Source organism: Perissodus microlepis, chromosome 2, assembly GCF_051167445.1.
Source record: "Perissodus microlepis isolate ML-2025 ecotype Zambia chromosome 2, ASM5116744v1, whole genome shotgun sequence".
NCBI classification, from domain to species: domain Eukaryota; kingdom Metazoa; phylum Chordata; class Actinopteri; order Cichliformes; family Cichlidae; genus Perissodus; species Perissodus microlepis.
Window position 1 is genome coordinate 26,567,189 of NC_140462.1, and position 21,008 is coordinate 26,588,196.

Sequence of the window (21,008 nt, forward strand, 5' to 3'; positions counted from 1 at the left end):
TCCCTACACCATGACATCACGACGAGCAGCCTGAACTGTTGATACAAAGCAGGATGGTTGTTTACATTTTGACTCTACTTCCTGAATATTGCAGTAAAAATCGAGACTCGTCAAACCCGGCGGCATTTTTTGAATCTTCTGCTGTGTAATCTTGAAGAATTTACAGAAAGCCCGAACATTAAACTGCCTCCATTTACTGGTGAGTTCGAAAGCATAAATTAGGAATTCAGTGAAGGAGATATCTGGATGTTCACTTTGAAAAGCCACTTTAATATTGTTATATTTTGTTATATTTGTAACATTTAAGATGTTTTGGGTCGCTGCTGTTTTGATCAGGTCTCGCTTGTAAAAGTCATCTCAATGGACTTCCTGGTAACATAACAATAGTACAAATATGCGGAGTCTTCTGCTGCTGCATGTTCACAGATGCCTTGGTTACATTTAACTATATCTTTGAACTAATCCTTCCCTTCAGCTCGAAACATCCTCCTCTGACCTCTAACCTCTAACATCAACAAGGTCTGATATTTTCTTTTTCAGGCCATCCTCTGGATATGGCAGACAGGCTGGTCTGCTGCGATTTTCCTGCAGAAGCATCCCTAAGGTTTACAAAACCACTTAAAATATCTACAAGCCTAAATGCATAGCGCTCTTGCCAAGTGACTGGCTGATTAGATGTGTTTGCAGGCAGCTGAAGAGGAGTACCTTACAAAGTGGCAGGTGAGTACAGATTGATCTAATGGCCTGTGTATTCTAATGTGCATTTTAAATTTTTTGTCTACGTTAAATAAACAAAATCGATGGCAGCCTTCCAAATCCAAAGAAATCCAATCAACACGGTACCAGAAGCACTTTTAAAGGCATTTATTGATGAAATACACACTTAGGTTTTGACAAAAGCTTCTGTAGTTTTGTATGAAAGAAATTCCAGCCCCAAAACTCCTTGAATTAAATGACAGTGGAGATCAACTCATTACATGTGCAATAAATAACAATAATACAAAAGGAGGCAAGGAAAAGGACACCAGAATAAGAGTCTGTGTTAATCTGAAAGCAAACCAAAACCCAAAACGAAAAAAAAGTCTGGGGTATTTGTGACAAGACGAGACTAAAGTAAAATCCAGTCGTTTGAATTTTGGGTGCATTAGTGTATGTTCTGAGATTCCCTGGTCACCCTCAGGACCAGAAGGCATTTAGTGACCTGAGGACCTGACTGGAAAAAGAAAAATCATTTCAAAATTTAAAAAAAAAAAAAAAAGGCTGGAACCATCTGGGAACTGTATATTGCACCTTTTCCTTGCCAGTACAATAACCACATTGCCACATTCATACTTTTTTTTTTTAATAAACTTGACCTAATGAATATGACCCATGTGTTTTGTCACACACTGCGAAGACGACACTTTATTTAATACGAAAGAGGGGGAATGAGTCATAATTTAAGCCATTTTTCCTGTACGAGTCTGCTCAGTTTCACAAAGAAAAGGGGAAAAAACTGCAAAATTATGAGCAAGAGCATAAATGTCAAACACTTAAAAACTACTGCAGAGGTCACTTTTTCAGCATAAATAAATATTTATACAAAACTGGACAGATCAGGTGATAACATCAGGGGAATGTCATTGTGAGATTTTGTAGATGACGACTGATTCGTTCTGAATTGCTAAAGCCGATAGTTTGGAGTCGTTCGCAACTGCTGCGCCTTTGCAAATGAGACTTTGTTGCCCTGATCGGCAGTGAACAATCACCCGAAGCGGCAAAACAATCCATAATTTAAGCAGACATTTGCTCTTCAAGCTGAACCACCTGTGGCAGCGTGACGCTGTGTGCTCGAGGGCTGCCGGCTCAAATGCTCTGAAGAGACACCCCAGCCAAACGAAATCTATATTTTTTTGGACCGTTTCAGTTCACGTGGCTCATGTGGTTCATACGAGTGAGGTCTCAGTCTCTGCTGCACACAAAGCCAGCCTGTGAGATTGCTGCGCCTTGCAGAGAACTCAAACGAGGGAGAAAGAGAGCTGGGTAACAAAGAAAGCTACCAGACTCCCAGAGTGGACGCTTATTACAGCAGAGTAAACACAGGAGAGCCATTTGAAGTTGCCAGAAACAATTCTGCTGCCAACAAGCCTGAAATGAAAGCTGAAATGAATGCGGCTGCCGCTGAGGAGGAAAGTTTCCGAGCTCAGAAAACTGTTCAAAGCGGCCTGAATAAACTGTTTACTCGTCTTCCCGTCATGGCGGTGGAGCAAACTCGCTCTGCTCAGACTCGACGGTCCACGTGAAGCGGCTAAACTTTGGCCGGGCTTCACCGAGATCCCAGCAGGAGCTAACAAACAGGCTGACAGGAGATCAGGGTCAAAGCAGAGATGAGCCAGAGACATTTCAGAGCAGATAGCAACACCATCTGCAGCCTCCTGGAAGCCTCTTATCCTGCCTGTCAGCATAGCAGCACTGATGTCTCGATGTTAGTCCTAATAAAAAGGTGAACACTGATCTGTTCTGGCGCAAGATGCGGCCAGCATCATCTACACACGGGTGGCGAGAAGGTCGAACCTCCTGAGAGAAACGTGTAGACGAAAACACAACCAGCTGTACACGACTTTAAATTCATGGCTGTTCTAGTCTTTCAGAGCCAATTATCTGTTAGAAATTGGAGTGAGACTCAATCGAACTCGGAGGCGCAAACATCTCACCAGTGAAGCCTGTAATAAGTGCGAGTTTCTCTTTGAGGCACGAAATTGCAGCAGGTGCACCCAATTTCTCACCACTTTTATTTGTCACAGCATCAGCCCCGTCACAGTCTATGACTTATTTAAAATTCCCTCTGTTTCCTTTCCAAAGCGAGCCTAGACAAGTAGGGAAACCCAATCTGAAAGTAGGGAGGGGATCGAGCGCCTTCTTTATCAGACGCCCAAGGACTGGAGCACGTACGGCGGCAGGAGAGCGAGAGCTTCGCGACACAGATCCTTTCTGTCTCTGAAGTTTGAAGCGAGTAGTTGTTAGCACCATAGAGAGCACCAGCAGCAGAGACGCAGCCTGACCGTCACTGCGGCGAAGACCTCGCCCTTTCCACCTTTCCATCAGGTCACAGGGCTTTTAGGACAAAACAAGCACGAGAGGGTAAACAATTCTAATTTTGACTTAAAAGCTGCGCACCATTGTCATATTCAAGAATTTTGCTCTTTGTGTGACAGAAAATGCCTTGGAGTTGTTCTATTTGGGCTCATTAAATTTTATTTTTAGTTATCATCGACACACAAATGCAACAGATCCAGAAGGTTTCATCAAGGTAAACTACTCAAGGCTTTAGAGATGATTCAGAGTGAAACATTTGGAAAGACTTGATCGTGCCGAACGATGGCCAGGATGAGAGCACTAACGATCAAAGCAACGAAAAAGTGAACGTTTGAAGGCGGATGTGAAACACAGGGGCGTATCCGGAGCAGTGTCCTGCATTATATCTTTTCCGTTTGTAGTCGTGAGTACAGTAGCACCTTGTCAAGTGTTTTACAGCTCAATCGCTGAATTACAGTAAAGAGATTTAATCAGTGACAACCAAACGGCAGAAAACACGATTACGGTCTAGGACTGCAAACCAGAGGACTTAAAACACAGATCTCGGTGTCAGTGATAGCTCCGGGAAGCGTACTCGACACTCGTCCGAGTACTACGAAATAATCAGTATAAGCCTTTAAAACACCAAGTCTGCACTTACAAAGACATAATATCACACAGATATTACATTACGTTTGCAGGGATTAGTACAAACACAACACTCTTCCACGAGCTGAGAACATGGCCAGGCTCATTGTTTTTGGTTTTTAATCACTTTCTATGCATGAAAATTTATTGTAGCAAGAGTCCGACCAAGTAAAAAAAATTAAGAAGAACAAAGAGAAGGAGAAGTAATACCCGGAGAGGTATTTCTGGACAGGCCGATTCAAATTCCACCTTTTTAAAATAATAATAATAATAATAAAATAAAATACTGATTTACATAAAAACCATAAACAATGAGCACCCTACAAAAGGTTGCTGAATTAAGGTCCTTGAAACATAAAGGTTAGCACATGAATGAAGCATGCAGAAGGAGTTTTGGTAGAGCTGGTTTTGTACAGACCTGTAGGCTATAATGCATTTAATACACACGTCATAGGTCCTAACGAGTCCCTACACATTGCTTTGTCGGCCAATTTCAAATCACTCCGCCAGACTTTTGAGATGCATAGGAACCCCGCACATGAGCGTACAGACAGACGGCTTGTTGTGGGGCGATACAACGCAAAAGCTGAACTGCCATTTTTAATTACTGATAAGAGAAGTCAGTGAGGTAAGACTACTTGAGGTCTGACACGCTGCTCAGGGATCCAGTTGTGGTCAAAGACAGTTCGGTTCAGGATTTTTAGGGTTAAGACATTTTGCTTTTGACAGAACATCAGTTTTCTGCGTCACAAAGTTGAGAACGGCATGCTCCCGCATGAGGAACAATCCTCCTCAAGGTCAGAAACACACATCTATAAGCACCAAATGACCAAACAGCAGTCATTTCATTATCAAAATGTTCAAAAAAACCTCAGCCTCCTCGCTGAGAAACCTGAATTTGCACGATATTTCTTTCAAAAAGACTCATAAAATAGTCTTGTTAAGTCAACAATATTGAACACTGGCTACTCTGCAAAAAAGGAAGAAAAAAAAAAGGAAAATCCAAGTTTTATACTGATTTTCTTTTGTTTTGTGTGTGATTACATGCCTAAAAATATTCACTTATCTTTCAGAAATGCTGTCGTATTGATGCGTTTAAAGACTTTGCACCTTTGCTCTCCAGCTGGCAGTGAGAACTAACCAAAGTATAACCCAGAAATGGAAAATAGCGATATCGCTAACCTGCACTCATGTTTGCAGAACTGGCACATCTGTGACGTTTGAATCCATCTGAAGAGACGAGCTTGAAGTTTATAATAAATGTCACTTCCCTTCCATGTTCACCATAAAAAAGAAACTAGGATAAGACCGTCACTGAGGCTGTTAAGATGAGGGAGTTGTCTGTATCTCTACATTTCTACCTTGCAGCTTCGGTAGCTCTGCAGTAAAAATGGAGCTGAAGGAAATGTCTGGAAGGATGGAGGGTGCCAAAAAACATCTACAGCTAGAAGCTCAAACCAAAAGCTGTAAACATGTGGGTGGTATGGGCATACACCTGCCTGGTGCTGCTGCCACTGAAAGACTGCAGAAACACAGGGACGGATATTAAAAGACTGCACGGTGGGTACCGAAAACAATGTTTAAAAAATGAAACATCTTCCAGGCATCTACGGACATGAGTGTTTTGTGTAATGTTAAAATGTGTTAATATAACTAAAATTAACAATAAATGTGTTCCACTGAAGGAAGGTGAGATGGGAAGGATGAGGTTGGGGTGAAGCTTTCTCCTCATCGGCCCCCTAAAAGTTCATCTATCGGGGCAAAGGAACACATTTAGACCCCACATACACATAAATGGCAGAGGATTTGATATAGCTGTTTTGTGTCTTTCTCAGACAACATAAAAATGCATTTATATAATTTGATACTGATAGTGAGTCTGTCTTTAAAAATCCTAATTTATCACCTCTGGACATTTATTGCCCAACATATAGATAGCACTTCTGGGATCCACTCTCTTTTAACAGTCTAAAGTCTCTCTTCAATCTCTTTCTCTCTCTGTAATGACATTTTATGTACAATATTGGTATATAGAACATAAATAACTACACAAAAAATTAGCCTATTCACAATTGACAATTGAGAACCCAATAGCAAATTAGACAAAGCCAACAGAATGAAATTTAAACCAAAAAAAAAAAAAAAAAAAGGGAAATCAGAGACTTGATAAACAGCTTAAAATTGATGCCTGTTATATAAATTTCTCCATATACTTTCTGTGCTCCCAAGACGTGTCGAGTGCGGTGTGAAAAGAACAAAACACCTTTTTATATTAAAAAAAAATAATCCTGTCCTCCGCTCAGTCATCATCTCAGGAGGATGAAGTCTGCATGGAGCTGGAAAAGACGGTCACACGATTCCCGACATCTTGTTTGCGTGTAAACAGAGCACCAGTAGTGTCTTGGTTCCGTGTGTCTCTTCTGTACAAAAGTATAAATATATGCTTTTTCTCCATATTTTTTTTTTCTTTTTTCGTTCACATATGTAGGATGTAGCAGACCAGGGAAAAAAATGGTTGTTTTAGTTTCTAAAAACACACGCCAGTGTTGCAGTGTCTGTGCTGGAGAGGCGGCCAGTTTGTGTCAGTTTGTCCCACTTTCCCTCCCCGTTAGATGGACGTTTGCTGGCTTGTGTTGACTTTTACCGTCGGCCGTTTGCTTGGTGTTGGTTGATCGTCTTTGCATAAATTAAAAAGGTTTCGGCACAGTCCGCGGCCACTGGGCCAGAAAGAAAAATAAAAAACAACCACTGTGTCCGTTGTAGCTACAGCAGATCCATCTTGGGTCTGTAATGGAGCAGGAGGGGGGATTTCTGCAAGGAACAAGCAAAACACAAGCTCGAGCAAAAGGCCTTAAACCATTCACAATTAGCTTATTAACTGCTCTGAAGCATGGATTGGCTTCTACGAGAAATAACAGATTTATGACAGACTAAATGGGTTTCCACCTACAGCAGAGACCTAGTTGTACATTAACTGTTACAGGTGGAGACGTGATGTATCAACACATGTCTGTGTTTACGCCACTGTTAACTGGAACACAAGTCCTTGAATTTGGGGAAGTCGCTTTAAGAACATAATTTGTCCTCATTTTCCAGAAGCCGGATGTTACACTCGATTAATTAAAAGAAGTCTTGAGTACAAAAAGGTGAACTTATTACTTCATTATTTTTAATTTTAAACCAGTTTTTGACAGATTTTTACAGTCTGTGTGTTTTTGTTTTTATAATAGGTGATCTAATAAACTTACATACTCTATAACTTCCAAACAAGCTTGAAAAGCAATTGGGAAGACGTCCTTCTAGGAAGTTTTTTGTGACCTACGCTGCACAACTGAAATTTCACTGGGTACTCATAAAGGCAGGTATATGGTATAGACTCTAGACGAGAAGATTACATCAGCCAGAGAAACCAAAGGACTGCTTCACTGCTGCAGCAAACACTGTAGATATGTTGGCCAAACTCTGTGTTCAAATTCAGTTTTTCTTACAAATCTAAGCACCATCTGTGTAAATGCGATTATTGTAGGGTCTACCTTACAGTATAAAGCGCCTTGAGGTGACTGCTGTTGTAGTTTGGTGCTATATAAGTAAAACTGAATTTAATTAAATATGATATGCAGAAGGAATAACAGCAGCTAACAAGCAGCTTTGATAACTAGCTTTATCTAATGAGATGCTAACTGTTACTCATGTTGCTTGTGCTAGTTAACCAAATGGAGCTATGGCATGTGGTGAAAGCATGCTTGCCTGATGGCTGTTCAGTGAAAATATAACCTGGAAATGCATCAGACTATTGGAGTTTACTTCTGGGGAAAAGTCGCCAATATTAACTGATTATATCAATACATGAACAGTCTGTAGTCAGCTGATTAGTTTTCAGTTGATAAGTGTCCACATAGCAAAAACATTTCAGTGAAATCAATTCAACTGGATATTACTGGTAATACCAGTCTCAAACTCACAACTCATTTGTCTTTTACCTTAAATCTCCATCTTGTAACAACAACAAATTTCAAAGTGTGGTCCTTCCCCAAGATTTCCTCGTTGCATAAAATGTCCAGCTGAGAAAAGAAGCACAGAAACAAATTACTGAACGATATCTGACCCGATTTGTGCAAGAGTAGTTAGAGTAGTTAACGACATGACGTTAATATGAGCGGCGTATGCTGGAGGTCTCTGCTGTTTAGTGCGAGGACAAAGTGAAACTCTACTATTTTCCCCTCTTTCTTTCTATTCTAACATCAGTGTTTCCTGGAGATGTAGCTGGGTGGGTGGATGGGTGAGTGGGGGGCTCATTTTGACATTGAGTGGCCCCTGGCACCCACACAGAGAATCCAAAAGTTCGATACTGAACACGATGCCGGCTTGCCAAATCTACCGCTCCCCCGTGAAGCCGGCATTGATATTCTTCTGAGCAGCTCCTCGAATCTGCATCTGCCAATCAATACTGAGAGGCACGCAGGGAGGGAGAGAAAGTGAAGGCCGGGGAGGGACACTGCCACAGCGCCACCTGCTGGCTCTCAGAGAGAGCACATTTTAAGGCTGGGAGGAGTTGAAACTGTCCAGGTCTGATTGGAGGATGCAATTCAGGGGAGGAATTTCATTCTCCAATCAGGTTTTCTGTCCGACAAAACAAAACAAAAACATAAATCTAAAATTGAATTGTACAGCTGAGATGCTTTTTACCCTTAAACCCTGAAGAAACTTATTAAATCATCATTATCTAAACAGAGATGCTCACAATGAAAATCAGAAAAATGAGATGCTGAATAAAAAAAAATTAAAACGCAATCTAAGAAGGAAACCAGAATCTGGCACACCAAAACCAATCAAAGCATAACTGTGATCTTCTGAATTTTGTTCTATGAGATTTTAAACTAAATGAATCCTTTGTAGTGATGCTGGGAAACTTGTACATTCATTTGCTACTTAAAGGGCTGAATTGATGTAATTCCTTATGAGGTTGCTCTAAAAGCTTCCTGACAAGCGAGGTTTCCCTGAAATGTCACAGAGAGTATTAACAGGAACGAGTAAGAGAGTCATCCCGTCCATATTAGTTTCTCTTCATTGCCTTCCTGTTAAAACCACAATTTAATTTAAAATTCTTGAATAATCAGGTCCCATCATAACTTAAAGACCCCCAATAGAGCACTCATCCCTCTCAGAGCCCCTGGCTTGTGTTTCCCGGAGCAGGAGGCAGAGCCTTCATCTTTCAGGCTCCCGTGTTCCTGTGGAACCAGTTTCCCACGTTGGATTTGGGACTTTTAAAATTAAGTTTGGCTTTTCACAAAGCTTATAGTTACAGCATGGATCAGTGATTGATTGCTGCCCGGGCCTAAGCCTGGCTGGACGTCTCTTCCTGTTTAAAGGGAGTTCTTCGTCTCCACAGCTGCCAAGTGCTTGGTTCATTTTCTGTTATTAAATTTACAGTTCAAAGCATTCTGAGGCGACTGCTGTTGTGAACTAGTTTCCACAGCTATTGAACTGAGTGTGTAAAAAAAAAGAAAGAAAAAGAATTAATGGATTTTTTAAACATGCATCTCCTATATGTGAAACTTTTTCCAAGATATAGTCTTTTAAATGCCAAAAATGTGCCTATTCTTGTAGCACATTTATAATGCTTAATAATAAGAACAACATCTTTATTGTCTTTATATGGTCATCAAAGAAGACCTAAGAAAATCTATTTGATTCCAGGAATCGATCCCTGATTTTCCTCCATTTTGGGCATTCCTTTTATCCTAGCTTCATCCGACGGAAACACTTCCTGCAGAGACATTCAGATGGCTGACGTGGCCACAACGATGGGTTTACAAACATGATCAATGAGTAACTGGTGTACTGCTCCCTGACAATGCTCTGCGCTCAGCTCTGCATTGAAAGCAGAAATCGTTTCAAACAACATCTTTTGATAGTCAGTAGATAGGACAACAATGGCTGACTGGGAGAGCATCCGCCTCGCCAAAGCTGTGTTATAGAGGCCGACGATATGATGGAGCCTTCCCACTCATCTCTGTGACAGCCAGTTAAAAAAAAAAAAAAAAAAAAAAAAAAAAAGACACGGAGAAAACAGAAAAATAGACGACAAGGAGGCGACTGATGATTCAATCGAAAAATCCATCTGTCAAATTATCGCCTACTCCCCTCCACCCTCCCATCCCCTCCACCCTCCCATCCCCCGCTGCTTATAACAGGGTGGTAACGATAATTAATAGAAAAATTTGATCTCATATGGGCTTGTTTCCTGCTAAATATAACAAACACAAAAGGCATTGTATGAGTCAGTACAGAAGAATTACAATAAAGTGACCTTTTATGCAATTTCTTGCAATTAACTAAAACTTTCTGATACGCGGGGCCCACACAGGCCAGCTGGTGCTCCGAAAACTTAAAACAAGCGCCAAGAATTAAGAGATTTGTTCCAATTTGCTACAAATCCATTTCTGGAAAAAGAAACACAATGTTTTTGTAAGAACAGGAATTAAAATGACTAAAAGCAGTAATCCGCAATCTCAATGTTTAATCACAAACTACTATAGGAATTATTGTAAAACTTCCTGGAAAGAAAGCCTGTAAGTGTCATGGTCGTGGGGTTTTGTGGAGTTTTTCAGGTTTGGATTTATAATGTTTGAAATGATGGTGTCAGGGTGCGGGTCACGCCTCTAGCTGGTGGTCAGGTTGTGATTCTCAGCTTCTAGCAGCTTTTTAGCTTTAACCCACTACTGATTCTGAACAATGTCAAAGATATTCCTAATATGACTGGGCACAGAAGCCCCACCCACTTGCTGTTCAAACTTTCTGTTTACAAGGGGCAACTAATGACAATATAGTTGGTTTAAAGGGAGGGGGAGTAGCAAAAACAGCTCCTTTCAGACCGAGAATGACCTTAAGGGTCTCACTGAGGCTCAGCATCAGATAAAATGAGGATTAATTTCAACTCCAAGAACAAACATATGAACCCATTTCTGTTCCTTTGTAATTAAGGCTAGTAGAAAGCTTCAAATGTACAGGTTAAGTCTAGCTTTGAGCAATAAAAGGATCAGAGTGATGCAGACTCTCAAGGTTATCAACATGGAGATAACAAGCGCTGAGGGGGGAGTGTTTCCTCTTGAACTGCTTCCTTTACAGCTTTAATTTTACACTAAAACTACATTTAGTTCGTGACAGACTCATTTCCCTGTCATCATTGTGTTTCCCGGGCTGGTGGAGCGTGATATTATCTGTACCTCATTAAATGATGTCAGGTTAAGCTTTTTGGCAATGAACTTCTTGAGGTGGAGGACCGTGGCTTGTGCTGAACAGCGGATCCACTTGCGCTTCAGACCGCGAAGCTTGCTGCTGTTGCACTCCAAGCAGATGCTGACCTGTTAGGAGACAGAAGATGAGGATTTAAATCCTGCGTCCACTGAAGTGTGGGTACATGATCTTTTCATTTTATAAGGCCATTAAGAACTGTTTCATGTTAAAGTGCTACAAGTGGAGATTTTTTTTTTTTTAAATATAAGCCACGAGGGATCGCAAGGTTCCTTTTAAAGAGCAAGTAGTAGGGCAGTGCTAGAGCTAGCATCAGTGACAATGTAGAGTATGTCCACTGCAGAGCCCTGATCTGAATGACAGCGTGAATCTAGTGTTACATGATTGACAGAGCCTATAATCCACAAAACAAACTGCCTCAAGCTGTTTCAAATGCTGCTGTTTCACAGTCAAACTGTAGTCATGTGTGTAAAGTTAAATATAAATAAATATATAAACACTTTGGTTTAGAGCAGGGGTGTCGAACTCCAGGCCTCGAGGGCCGGTGTCCTGCAGGTTTTAGATCTCACCCTGGGTCAACACACCTGAATCAAATGATTAGTTCATTACCAGGCCTCTGGAGAACTTCAAGACATGTTGAGGAGGCAATTTAGCCATTTAAATCAGCTGTGTTGGATTAAGGACACATCTAAAACTAGCAGGACACCGGCCCTCGAGGCCTGGAGTTCGACACCTGTGGTTTAAAGGAAAGTTCAGAACATCTTAGACGTCTGCAGTCTTCATAAGAACCACCTTCTTACTTTGAGAAGCCCAGAAAGTTTCACCTGGCAGCACCTAAAGGTCAAAATTCCCACCTCCGCAAAGGTCAAAAACCTCATGGCAGAATTCACAAGTCCTGCAGCTGTGAACTTTTCACCCAGCAGAGCTGAATGTGAGAAAATTATCCAACTCGGCTGAAGTAGACATTAAAAAGCTTGGTACAAAGCTGAGGTTTCGTTGATTGTGCTTATAAACGTATAAAGCAGGTAACCGTCCAGTGAAGACAGAGATGGCTGACAATCGCCAAACCTGATTTATACCAACATTGTGAAAACCGCTTCAATCTTCAATGCTGCTTTTAAAGAATGACAGAAATGCTTTCAGTCTGGATAACTAAACAGCCTTTAAGCCCCATTTGTCAGTTTTTGTTGTCACTGAGGCTGTGAACAACCACAATATTTGGTTTGCCTTCCATTTATAATCCATTCAACAATTTAGTTTTGGCTGTGTAACCAGAGCTGTAGCCTGCCCACCTCGACAAACATATTTCCACCTTTCTACAGCATCTCTTTTGCAAAGACATGAAACCAAGAAGCCCGGCCGCAGGGATCGATTCAGCTCACATGGTATGTGTGAAGAAACCGAAGACTTCAGGTGGATTTGTAGCTCGTTTCACCCACCTTCTCATAAAAACTCAACCTGAAGCTGGTGTTGATTTCCTCCTCTGCTTCCTCACAACATCTCACTGAACCTCTGCTGCTGTTTTTTGGGGTTTTTTGTTTATTGGCTTCTTTCACGCGACCGACACTTAATGCCATTGGCCCATTCATTTGTCTCCCCACCCCTCCGAGGTAACATGGTAGGTGGTTTTTGGCAGTGGATGGTAGCGGGAGTCAGAATGCATTACTGCTACTGGGCTCCAGTGGCACATATCAAGAGACAAAGGCAGAAGCGTTGGATTTATTCATTTGTGGGTGTTCCGCTTCCTCTTTTCATCTTTCTCTTTTGAGACGGAGAGAGCTAACATTACCCTGGTTTCTGTTTAAACTTGGAAATCATCTCTGCTCTCAAGTAAACACTGGCAGCGCTTCAGTGAGCAGCCTGCCCTTCAATAAGCAAAACCCAGATTCATAATATATCTGCTTTCCAGTGGTGCTGGCAATGAGGGAGGCTCATAATGTGAAATAAAACCCTTAGCAGTGATCTGGACTCCACGGCAGCTTGATAGCAGGCCGCAAGGCAGTTTCATTACATTAAAATAGATTAGTGACATGCTCACAGAGCCGAGGACTCCCGCTTCAGCTAAACACACAGACGTGATGATGCAAGGGAGAGGCGTATCAAGAAAATATCGCACGAGCCTTCAGGAGTCAAGAAGCGAAAGCTTTACACCATGTTGCCGAGTCCCGAATGCTTGCAGAGCGCTGATGCAACATTTCTATCTGCACCTTCTTCTGTGTGGAGTAAAAGTTTGTCTGTGTGGGTTTTGAATTTGGATCTCTGATAAATTACATTTGGAGACATCAATAAATAATTCAGAGCAAAGCTGCTCTCGCAAATGTCTCCAAAGTAGACTCTTTAAACCCAAAATAGCTGTAGTTTATTAAATTTACACAATCTGTTCTGACTCTATCGAAATTTGATATGAGCCTGAAGGTGACCCCATCTGGAGACTTTATACCTTGTCTAGAAACATTAACCTCAGAAACGAGCTTCATGCTTTGCTGCAAAAGTAGGCTGCTCTGATTAATTGCAGCTTTTATCAGGAATTTAGTTTCTCCCTTTTTAGATGAGCTTGTTGCAAGTTTCTTTCTCGCCTAGCAACACCCCAAGGTTATACTCTAAAAGGTCGTCCAGAAGACAGCGGGGGAGCGTTCTGGAAGTCTTCCATGCATGCTCACAACGCCTGCTGGTTGTTACATCTCAGTGATGAAGGGGCGATCGATTTCTGGGAGAAAATTGCTCTTCATCTTCATTCCCCCCAACTGAAACTGATGTTTTCACTTCCATCTGCTCAGAGATGCAACATCCCGTTTTGCAGAGCCATGCCATCAAATTACTTCAACGAGAATAATATGTGTATATATATGACCAAAAACCCCAATAAAGCTTCTTTTAGCTGCTCCTTTATCCCGAGGGTCTCAACCACAACAGCTAGCTCTGCATATTTGAGTTTTACTCTCTCCGTGCTGTCCAGAAAATCCAAACAAAAGGTAAAATTGTTTGCAAATACGGTACTGCACTGATTTACATCTTATACATCATCTCAGCATTTTTGGAACTTGGTTTTTCAATCAAAGTACATGATATTACACGAAGGCAGCCTAAATATGAAGTCCTGGATACAGCAAGCACCTCCACAAACATCACCTCTATATATAGAATAAGTAGCAAACTGCAGTATTTGACAGCAGGAGTAGCCCTTTTTCACACAAAGTATAAATGACTGTAAAGGTGACTTCAGAAAAACACCACTCCAGTGATAATGTGATCTGCCAGCAGCGTGTGCTTGCATTTATCCGACTGGTCAATGTATGCAGGATGACACTCTGTATTATGATTTCCTGCCACATCACATCTGTGTCAGCGGCCGTTCTCATCAATGCAGCAGCCTTCCTGAAATCAAGGTTGTATTTTTGTGTGAAAGGGCTTTTTCCCCCTTTTCTTCTTTTTACTCCCTACTGGTCTAAAAGCTCCCTACTTTTAAGGGTGTGCACCATCATCATCCTCTTATTTCAGCCATTTCCTTTCTGCATGTTCTGATGAGGCTCACTTTTCCATCATCTCACATTAGACTTCCCTCCGACATAAAACCCAGAGAATCGTATTTATGATCACCTCACCCCCCTGCATGGTGACCTGACATCACCTCTCTCTCCTACACTTTGTCTCTTTTCCATCTCTCATCTTATTTTCCCTTCCCACCCTTCTGAGTTACATCTGACATCACTGCATTCAGCTCACGCAGCCCACTGTATTAGCTATTCCGAGTGCATTCTGCACTGCTGCCGAGTATCCAAAGGGCAAGCTCTTCACCCTCATCAGGGCGGCCTGTTTTTCCCACATGGCAGCAAAGAAGTGGTTGTTTTGTTTTTTAAAATATAAATCCAATTCTTTAGAAAAGCAACAGCTAAAAGTCAAACAAGATTAATTTTTCAGCCTGTACAACAAACAGCGAGCCATTATTTCCACATGGCATCTGTCCGGCAACAATAGTAACTCCACTCTCGCTGCATTATTAATGACATTTTTCAGGGCTTAAGAACGCGCCAGAATACAAATGGAATCAAGAAAAGGCCCATTTTCATTTTAAATATGTTCAGTGGGTAGCGGTGGTGTGTCTGTGGTGTCTGTGTGGCTCCGTGCAAATCAAACAGCCGAAAGACAAAAGAACCCAGTAATTGTGAAACAGCCTGGTAAACCACAAGGGGGCCACTTTTATAAAGGCAATAATTGATGTTCAGGCTTTTAAGGCAATTGTACAAACAATTATCACAAACAGTATTTTTATTCCTTGGTGCTTTTGTTCCTGACACAATGCTTTGTAACCCATAATTATTTTACCCGATTCACTTCCAGTATCTGCTCAAAGGAAAGAAATATATACTTCCCTGCCTTGTGGACTTTTGTGCAAAATATAAAACATAATTAGACTGAAAACAACTCAAGTGCTGTGGTATCTAACAAAGCAGATATCTCCTTAGATCCATTTCTGTACTAATAAAGCAAAAGACAGGATTATGTTTGGGTTTTCTGTTTTTCCCGGTGCCGTGGACACCATAATGTCCCCGATGGCCTGAATTATCCTCAGACTTTGCTGTCAACAGTTTTCACAAAGACTTTCTCTTCAGCAAAAAGTATCTGGAATTAAAAAACAGTTGACAGTGAGGTCCGAGGATTAAGATTGTGCCAGAACGGAGGCCGATATCTCAAAGCAAGGGGGGGATGTGCCTTTCTGAAATACAACAAAGTAGAAGAGAGGCTGCCACTCGAGAAGGCCCCAGAGGCAGGAAACAAGGAGCAAATGTTGCCGTCCGTCAGGCTTACCTGCTCGTCACTACGGTGATAGTCGTTGTCCTCCTCTGGTTTCTCCTCTCCTGCCTCCTTATTGGCCGTGTCTTCTGATTTGGCATCACCTGTTTAAAAGACAAACAAACAAGCAAAGAGTTAGAAAAAAAAAAGATGCTGTTTGTAGGACTCAATCCAGATTCTCTCTTTATGTTTAACAAGTTAAGAGATTTGAGGGTTACTGATGTCCACTGTGGCTGTGTTAAAAACAGATTTGTCAGGGAAACAGGCAGATTTGTCTCCCTGCAGTATTTAAAACAGACTGTGCCTGTTGGAGCGTGAAAACACCTCTTGCAGAAGCCCATTTATAAACCAACTACATCTTTGAGGGTGTTAAAGCATCCTTTATATGACTTATCGTTTGTGCAGGCACGTCTCTAGCACAGGTGAACTTCTAATCAATAAAAAGCGTTTGCTTATTCTGGCCTGCATGAGGAGTGACCTCAGCTCTGAACTTAACCTGTCTGAGTTTGCTCTTTGTTCCTTTTCTCGGATATGCTGGTTTTCAGAGAGAGCAGCACAGTCTAGTGAACATTAAGGTAAAATAGGAAGAAAAAGGCATTTCTCACAGGCTGCACTACTGAAGGATAATGTGTTCAGAGTGCTACAAGGCAGGTAAAGTAGGGTTTAATAATGCATCACACAGAGCTTTTGGTCTGGCACTGGGAGAAGTCTGAAGACCATGGGTCAACTATATTTGGAGTTTACACACACACACACACACAAGCTACAGGTGAGTTTTTTTTTTTGTAACTTAATTCTAGTAGAAAACAAGGTTACCGGCATCAATATACGAATTTCACTTGCTTTACATACAGTTTGTTACCAGAAGTAGGCAGGAAGGGATCTAACAATTACTGCAAATTTCTAAAACCAAATAAGCCAGACAAGCTACAGCAAATTTCAAATGTAGCCAAATTGGACATCAAGTTGTCTTCAACCTGCCAGCTTCCTAGTGTAAACTCTGCATGATGCCCGATTGAACGCATAGTGTCCACAGCGAGCAAGTAAATGCCTCATTTCCTGCCTCCCCCGTGTTCTATGGAGACAGCACCCTCGCCTAAAGCAAACCATATTTCTGAAGGTGAGAATGCATTTGACCCATGCTGGCTCCTGCTGTGTTCTACACATGACAAGGGGCAATTTCAGACAACATCCTGAACTGATTGCCAACGTCTGTCCTGAGATAATGCTGGCGAACTGCTTTGAAAGAATACATGCTAAACCCAAGGGATGCTTATGCTATAATGCACCATTTCTGCAGCTTATCCCATCTGAACACACAGGTCTGCATCACAAGTCATGTAAAACGGCAGGTTTGTCATCTTATTCCAGTGTGGCAATTTTGCTTTTACATCTGGATAACATAAAATGTATGCGTGATGCACTGATCTGCACCCATTTTCATTCTGTTAAAGTTAACTACCTCCATTCACTAGTATATTAACTGAAATTTATTAAGACAAACAAATAACTCTGAACACATCTGCATTAACACATGGATTGTCATCAATCCAGCAGCCCACTGCGCTCATGATGTCAGAGCTTTGCTATTCTAACATCCATCAATCACGTGCTGCTGGGCAGCAGTTTTAAGCCCAGACGTCCCTCCCCTGGGTTACTTCCCGCAACTTATCTAAGGGAACACCAAGGAAATGGTGACATAATATCTCCAGCACATCCTGGATTTGCCCTTGACCCTCCTCCTGGTAGGACTTGCCTAGAACACCTAACCTTTACTTGTGAACATGTGTGCATCACCCTCACCAACATCTCACCCTCAACAATCACCTCCCTTCAAAGAGTGCAAAATACACAGCAATGAAACCCAAAAACCAAACACTCAAGCAGGAACAGAGAAACAAGCAGAAACAACAACAGACGGTGTGATGGTTCACACTGTGACAACACCCAAACTCCCATCAGGGCCACCTGAATCTCCAGAGCCTGAACACCAACACACACAGTGGTTGCGAGAATCCACACGAGCCCAGAAAACTAAAGTGGTCAAGACAAATAGTGAAGACAGCAGTGTGCCGAACCAGAAACATACAGGAAGGTTACACCAGTGCTCAGAGCACCTCCCCTAGGACAAGACCAGAAGGCATCATAGAAAGATGCCCAAACCACCTCAGCTGTTCCTTATGGTGTGAAGGAGTAATGGCTCTACTCTGACCCCCATCCAAATGACTCCACTTCTCCACCGATCTCTAATGGACAGTCTAGACACCCTATTTTTGGAAGGAAGCCTATTTTTGTAGTCACCAAACATTGCCTGTTGAAGCCAAGGGAACCATATCATCTGCCTAAAGCAGAGATAGGATCCTGAGATCTCGGAATCTGACGCCATTCATCCTTTGACTCCTTTAGAAATTCTGTCCATGAAAATTAAGAAAAGAAGCGCTAACAAAGGACAGCCTCGGTGGAGTCCAAAACCCGAACCCCGCTCCTGACCCTAAACCTAAGTGAATCGCCAGTGATCTGGTGGATGTTAAAAGGTTAAACATTTACAGGTGTGAGGCAGAATTATGATGTTCATTTGACTTTAGGTACATCTAAAAATGAAGTCTCATTCGAAGTATTTGATTTTCAAAAATGACATGCTGTCTCGCTGTAGAGACTTTTAGATATATATCTAAATCTAACACACTTCCCGATAATTTCAAACCTCACACTGTGAAACAGATGCTCCACAGTTGTCCGGGACAGCTGAGGTTTATATATTTCTCTAGGGATTTTCTTGTTGGCTGCGATATTGTAGTAGTATTGAATTTTTAGATATGAAACTTGGTTATCAAAGTCAAAATTGCATCGCAGTGACAAAATTGCCACATGGGCAAGTATTGCTTTTCTGTAACCTTTAAAAATAAAAAACAAAGAAATTCGGTCTGTTCTTCCTGGATTCAGTGGATGTAATAACTTGTGTGTGTGTGTGTGTGTGTGTGTGTGTGTGTGTGTGTGTGTCTGGACAGTTTAGTCCTACTCAGACAGTAGATGCTATTGGGAGCACCCCTCTGTGACCATTTTCTGTCTGGGCTAACTGTCACCAATTCCACCAAGTATTATTGAGCTGCTCTGGTGTCTCTGTGGTGATTGTCTCCAGAGTGTGCCTCACTGATTGCTTATCACCAGGGTCTTGCTCTTATTGTTGTGCCTCACCTTCAAACAACCCCTGAGCATCTGAGTGACTCAAACATGAAGTCCTGGCTTTTGTTCGAGGTGAGGGCATCGTGTAATGGGTTGATTGCTTGGGTCTGGGGATTAGAAAGACTGAGCAGTCTGTCTCTTCCAAAATTTCTTTTTGTTTCAGAAAAATCGTCTACTCTTTGACAGGTTTATGATTTGTGGGAACTCTTATAAACAGTCAAATCTCAAAGGCATGTACTACAACGTTTTCGAGTGATTCTGCTGTGTAATGGCAGTGAGATGGAGTAAACTGTGTGTTAGTGAGTGGGCGTTTATATTGTCATGAAGTAGAACAGGGCACTCGACAGACTCATCATCGCCCCATGTCTCCCTATTTTCTTGTGTAAAGTGCTCAGAAAAGAAGGTCATTTAGAGAAATGAGTCTGCTGTATACTAGAGGAGGCCAGATTTTTAACAGTGTTTGGAAAAAAACTCAGCTTATGCACTTAAAAGCACAGCTAACACGGCTTAGATCTACTGCGCGAAGGCTTAAATCGCGCAGTATTATAGCTTAATGGCAGTGTTATCAGTGGTTAAAATATTGGGCCTGTTGCACATGCCACGTTTGTCTGTCTTAATGTAAGTAAACCTTCAGTTGGGAATAAAACACACACTTTTTGCAAGAAAGTCCACAGAAACATCTCTAATATTGCTTTGCATGTTTAGTATATTCCAATCAATCAGCATATTACTGACAGATAACTCAATATTGCAGTTTCTGTGAGAGACTGTGAGACTGAATGCAGAGCTTGGAGGTACTCTGTTAAGCCGCCTTGGAAAGTGTTTGGAACATATTGATAAGAGAGCTGGATTATGCATTGTCAAGGAACAAGCTGCAAATATGTCATACTTAGAGCCAACACTTAAGGAAGATAATAGGCAAATTATGAACTGCCATTGGTCCCCTGTAATCAATAAAATGTGATTTTTTTTCTATAATTGTTCATCTCTTTAGGGTATTAATGCAGTGAGGGAGCATTTGGATTAAGGTCCCAACATGACTCACAATGTCCCTGATTCAGATCCACATGCAGGTCTGTACTACATGTGCTCTGTTTAATTAACAGACATTGCGTCATTTATTTCCTGAAAACACACTCTTTCTTCCAAATATTACAACCTCTGGTTGTGACTTCTGTGCTCATGGATTAGAAAGTGTCAATCCGTCTTCTATAAAGTGGAAGAGGTTAACTTTATTCAGCTGATTAGAAGGACCTAAAAAAAAGTTCCTAATTTTGAGATTCTGGGTAAATGAGCCTTTAATTAAGTGTAAAACTGCTCAGCTCTGGCAGGGAAAACATTTACAGAGCGCCCACTGTCACCTGTTGTTAGTGCAGTGTGATCTCTGCGATACCATCTGTTAACTTTGGTTTGCTATTCTTAGATAGGAACCTAATGAGGAGCGTCCATTTTCTCAGGTGGGAGAGAAAGATTTCAAGTAAACAAACCAGCCTGCTCGCGGTGATGCTGGATAAACAAATTCTGACTATGACTTAATATTTTTCACCGTTTTGGGAAATCTACCCAGCTTTAAGAGCTACAAAACAGAAGAAAATAGAAATACAGTAGAGCTTCTAGAGGCCAGCAGCTGCACAATTTAAAACTAGATTTGTATTGTCTATTTTAAAATAGAGTAAAAAGTAGTTTTTTGTTGAGTAGTTTAAAACCAGAAAACCTCATTATTATTATCATTTTTTTTTTTTTCCCAGTTGGGGCGAAGAATTGTTGGCATTGACCCCCGTGTCCTGGAGTGGGACGTGGGGCATGACTCAGAGGAGCCATCGCTGCAACCGAACACCGCCTGCCTACATAAAATCACTGCCTACTACTTTAAAGCTTTTATACCACATGTATTCAAGTCAATGCAAACAGAATCTCTGTAACTTTAATGAAAGTCCTGACAGGTCTTCAAAGAATCTGGATGCAATGTCAAATCGCTGAGTCCAGATTAAAGATGGATGCAGATAATTTACAACCTGTAAAACAAGTCAACCACAACCAGATGACTAACACATACCCAGGATGCACTTAATCGCTTC

At 41.5% G+C, this 21,008-nt stretch overlaps 1 protein-coding gene across 1 annotated transcript in view; it reads right to left on the reverse strand.

Moving 5' to 3' along the window:
* Nucleotides 1-849: 849 nt before the first annotated feature.
* The window catches only part of pcgf3 (polycomb group ring finger 3), a 76,320-nt gene continuing 56,161 nt past the window's right edge, over nt 850-21,008 (reverse strand). The window contains exons 7-10 of the mRNA XM_084953804.1: nt 15,763-15,851; nt 10,929-11,066; nt 7,683-7,763; nt 850-6,513 (exon numbers count right to left, since the gene is read on the reverse strand). Coding sequence (XP_084809930.1) covers nt 6,466-6,513; nt 7,683-7,763; nt 10,929-11,066; nt 15,763-15,851 — 356 coding nt within the window. The 3' untranslated portion in view covers nt 850-6,465. The remainder of the gene's footprint in view (nt 6,514-7,682; nt 7,764-10,928; nt 11,067-15,762; nt 15,852-21,008) is intronic.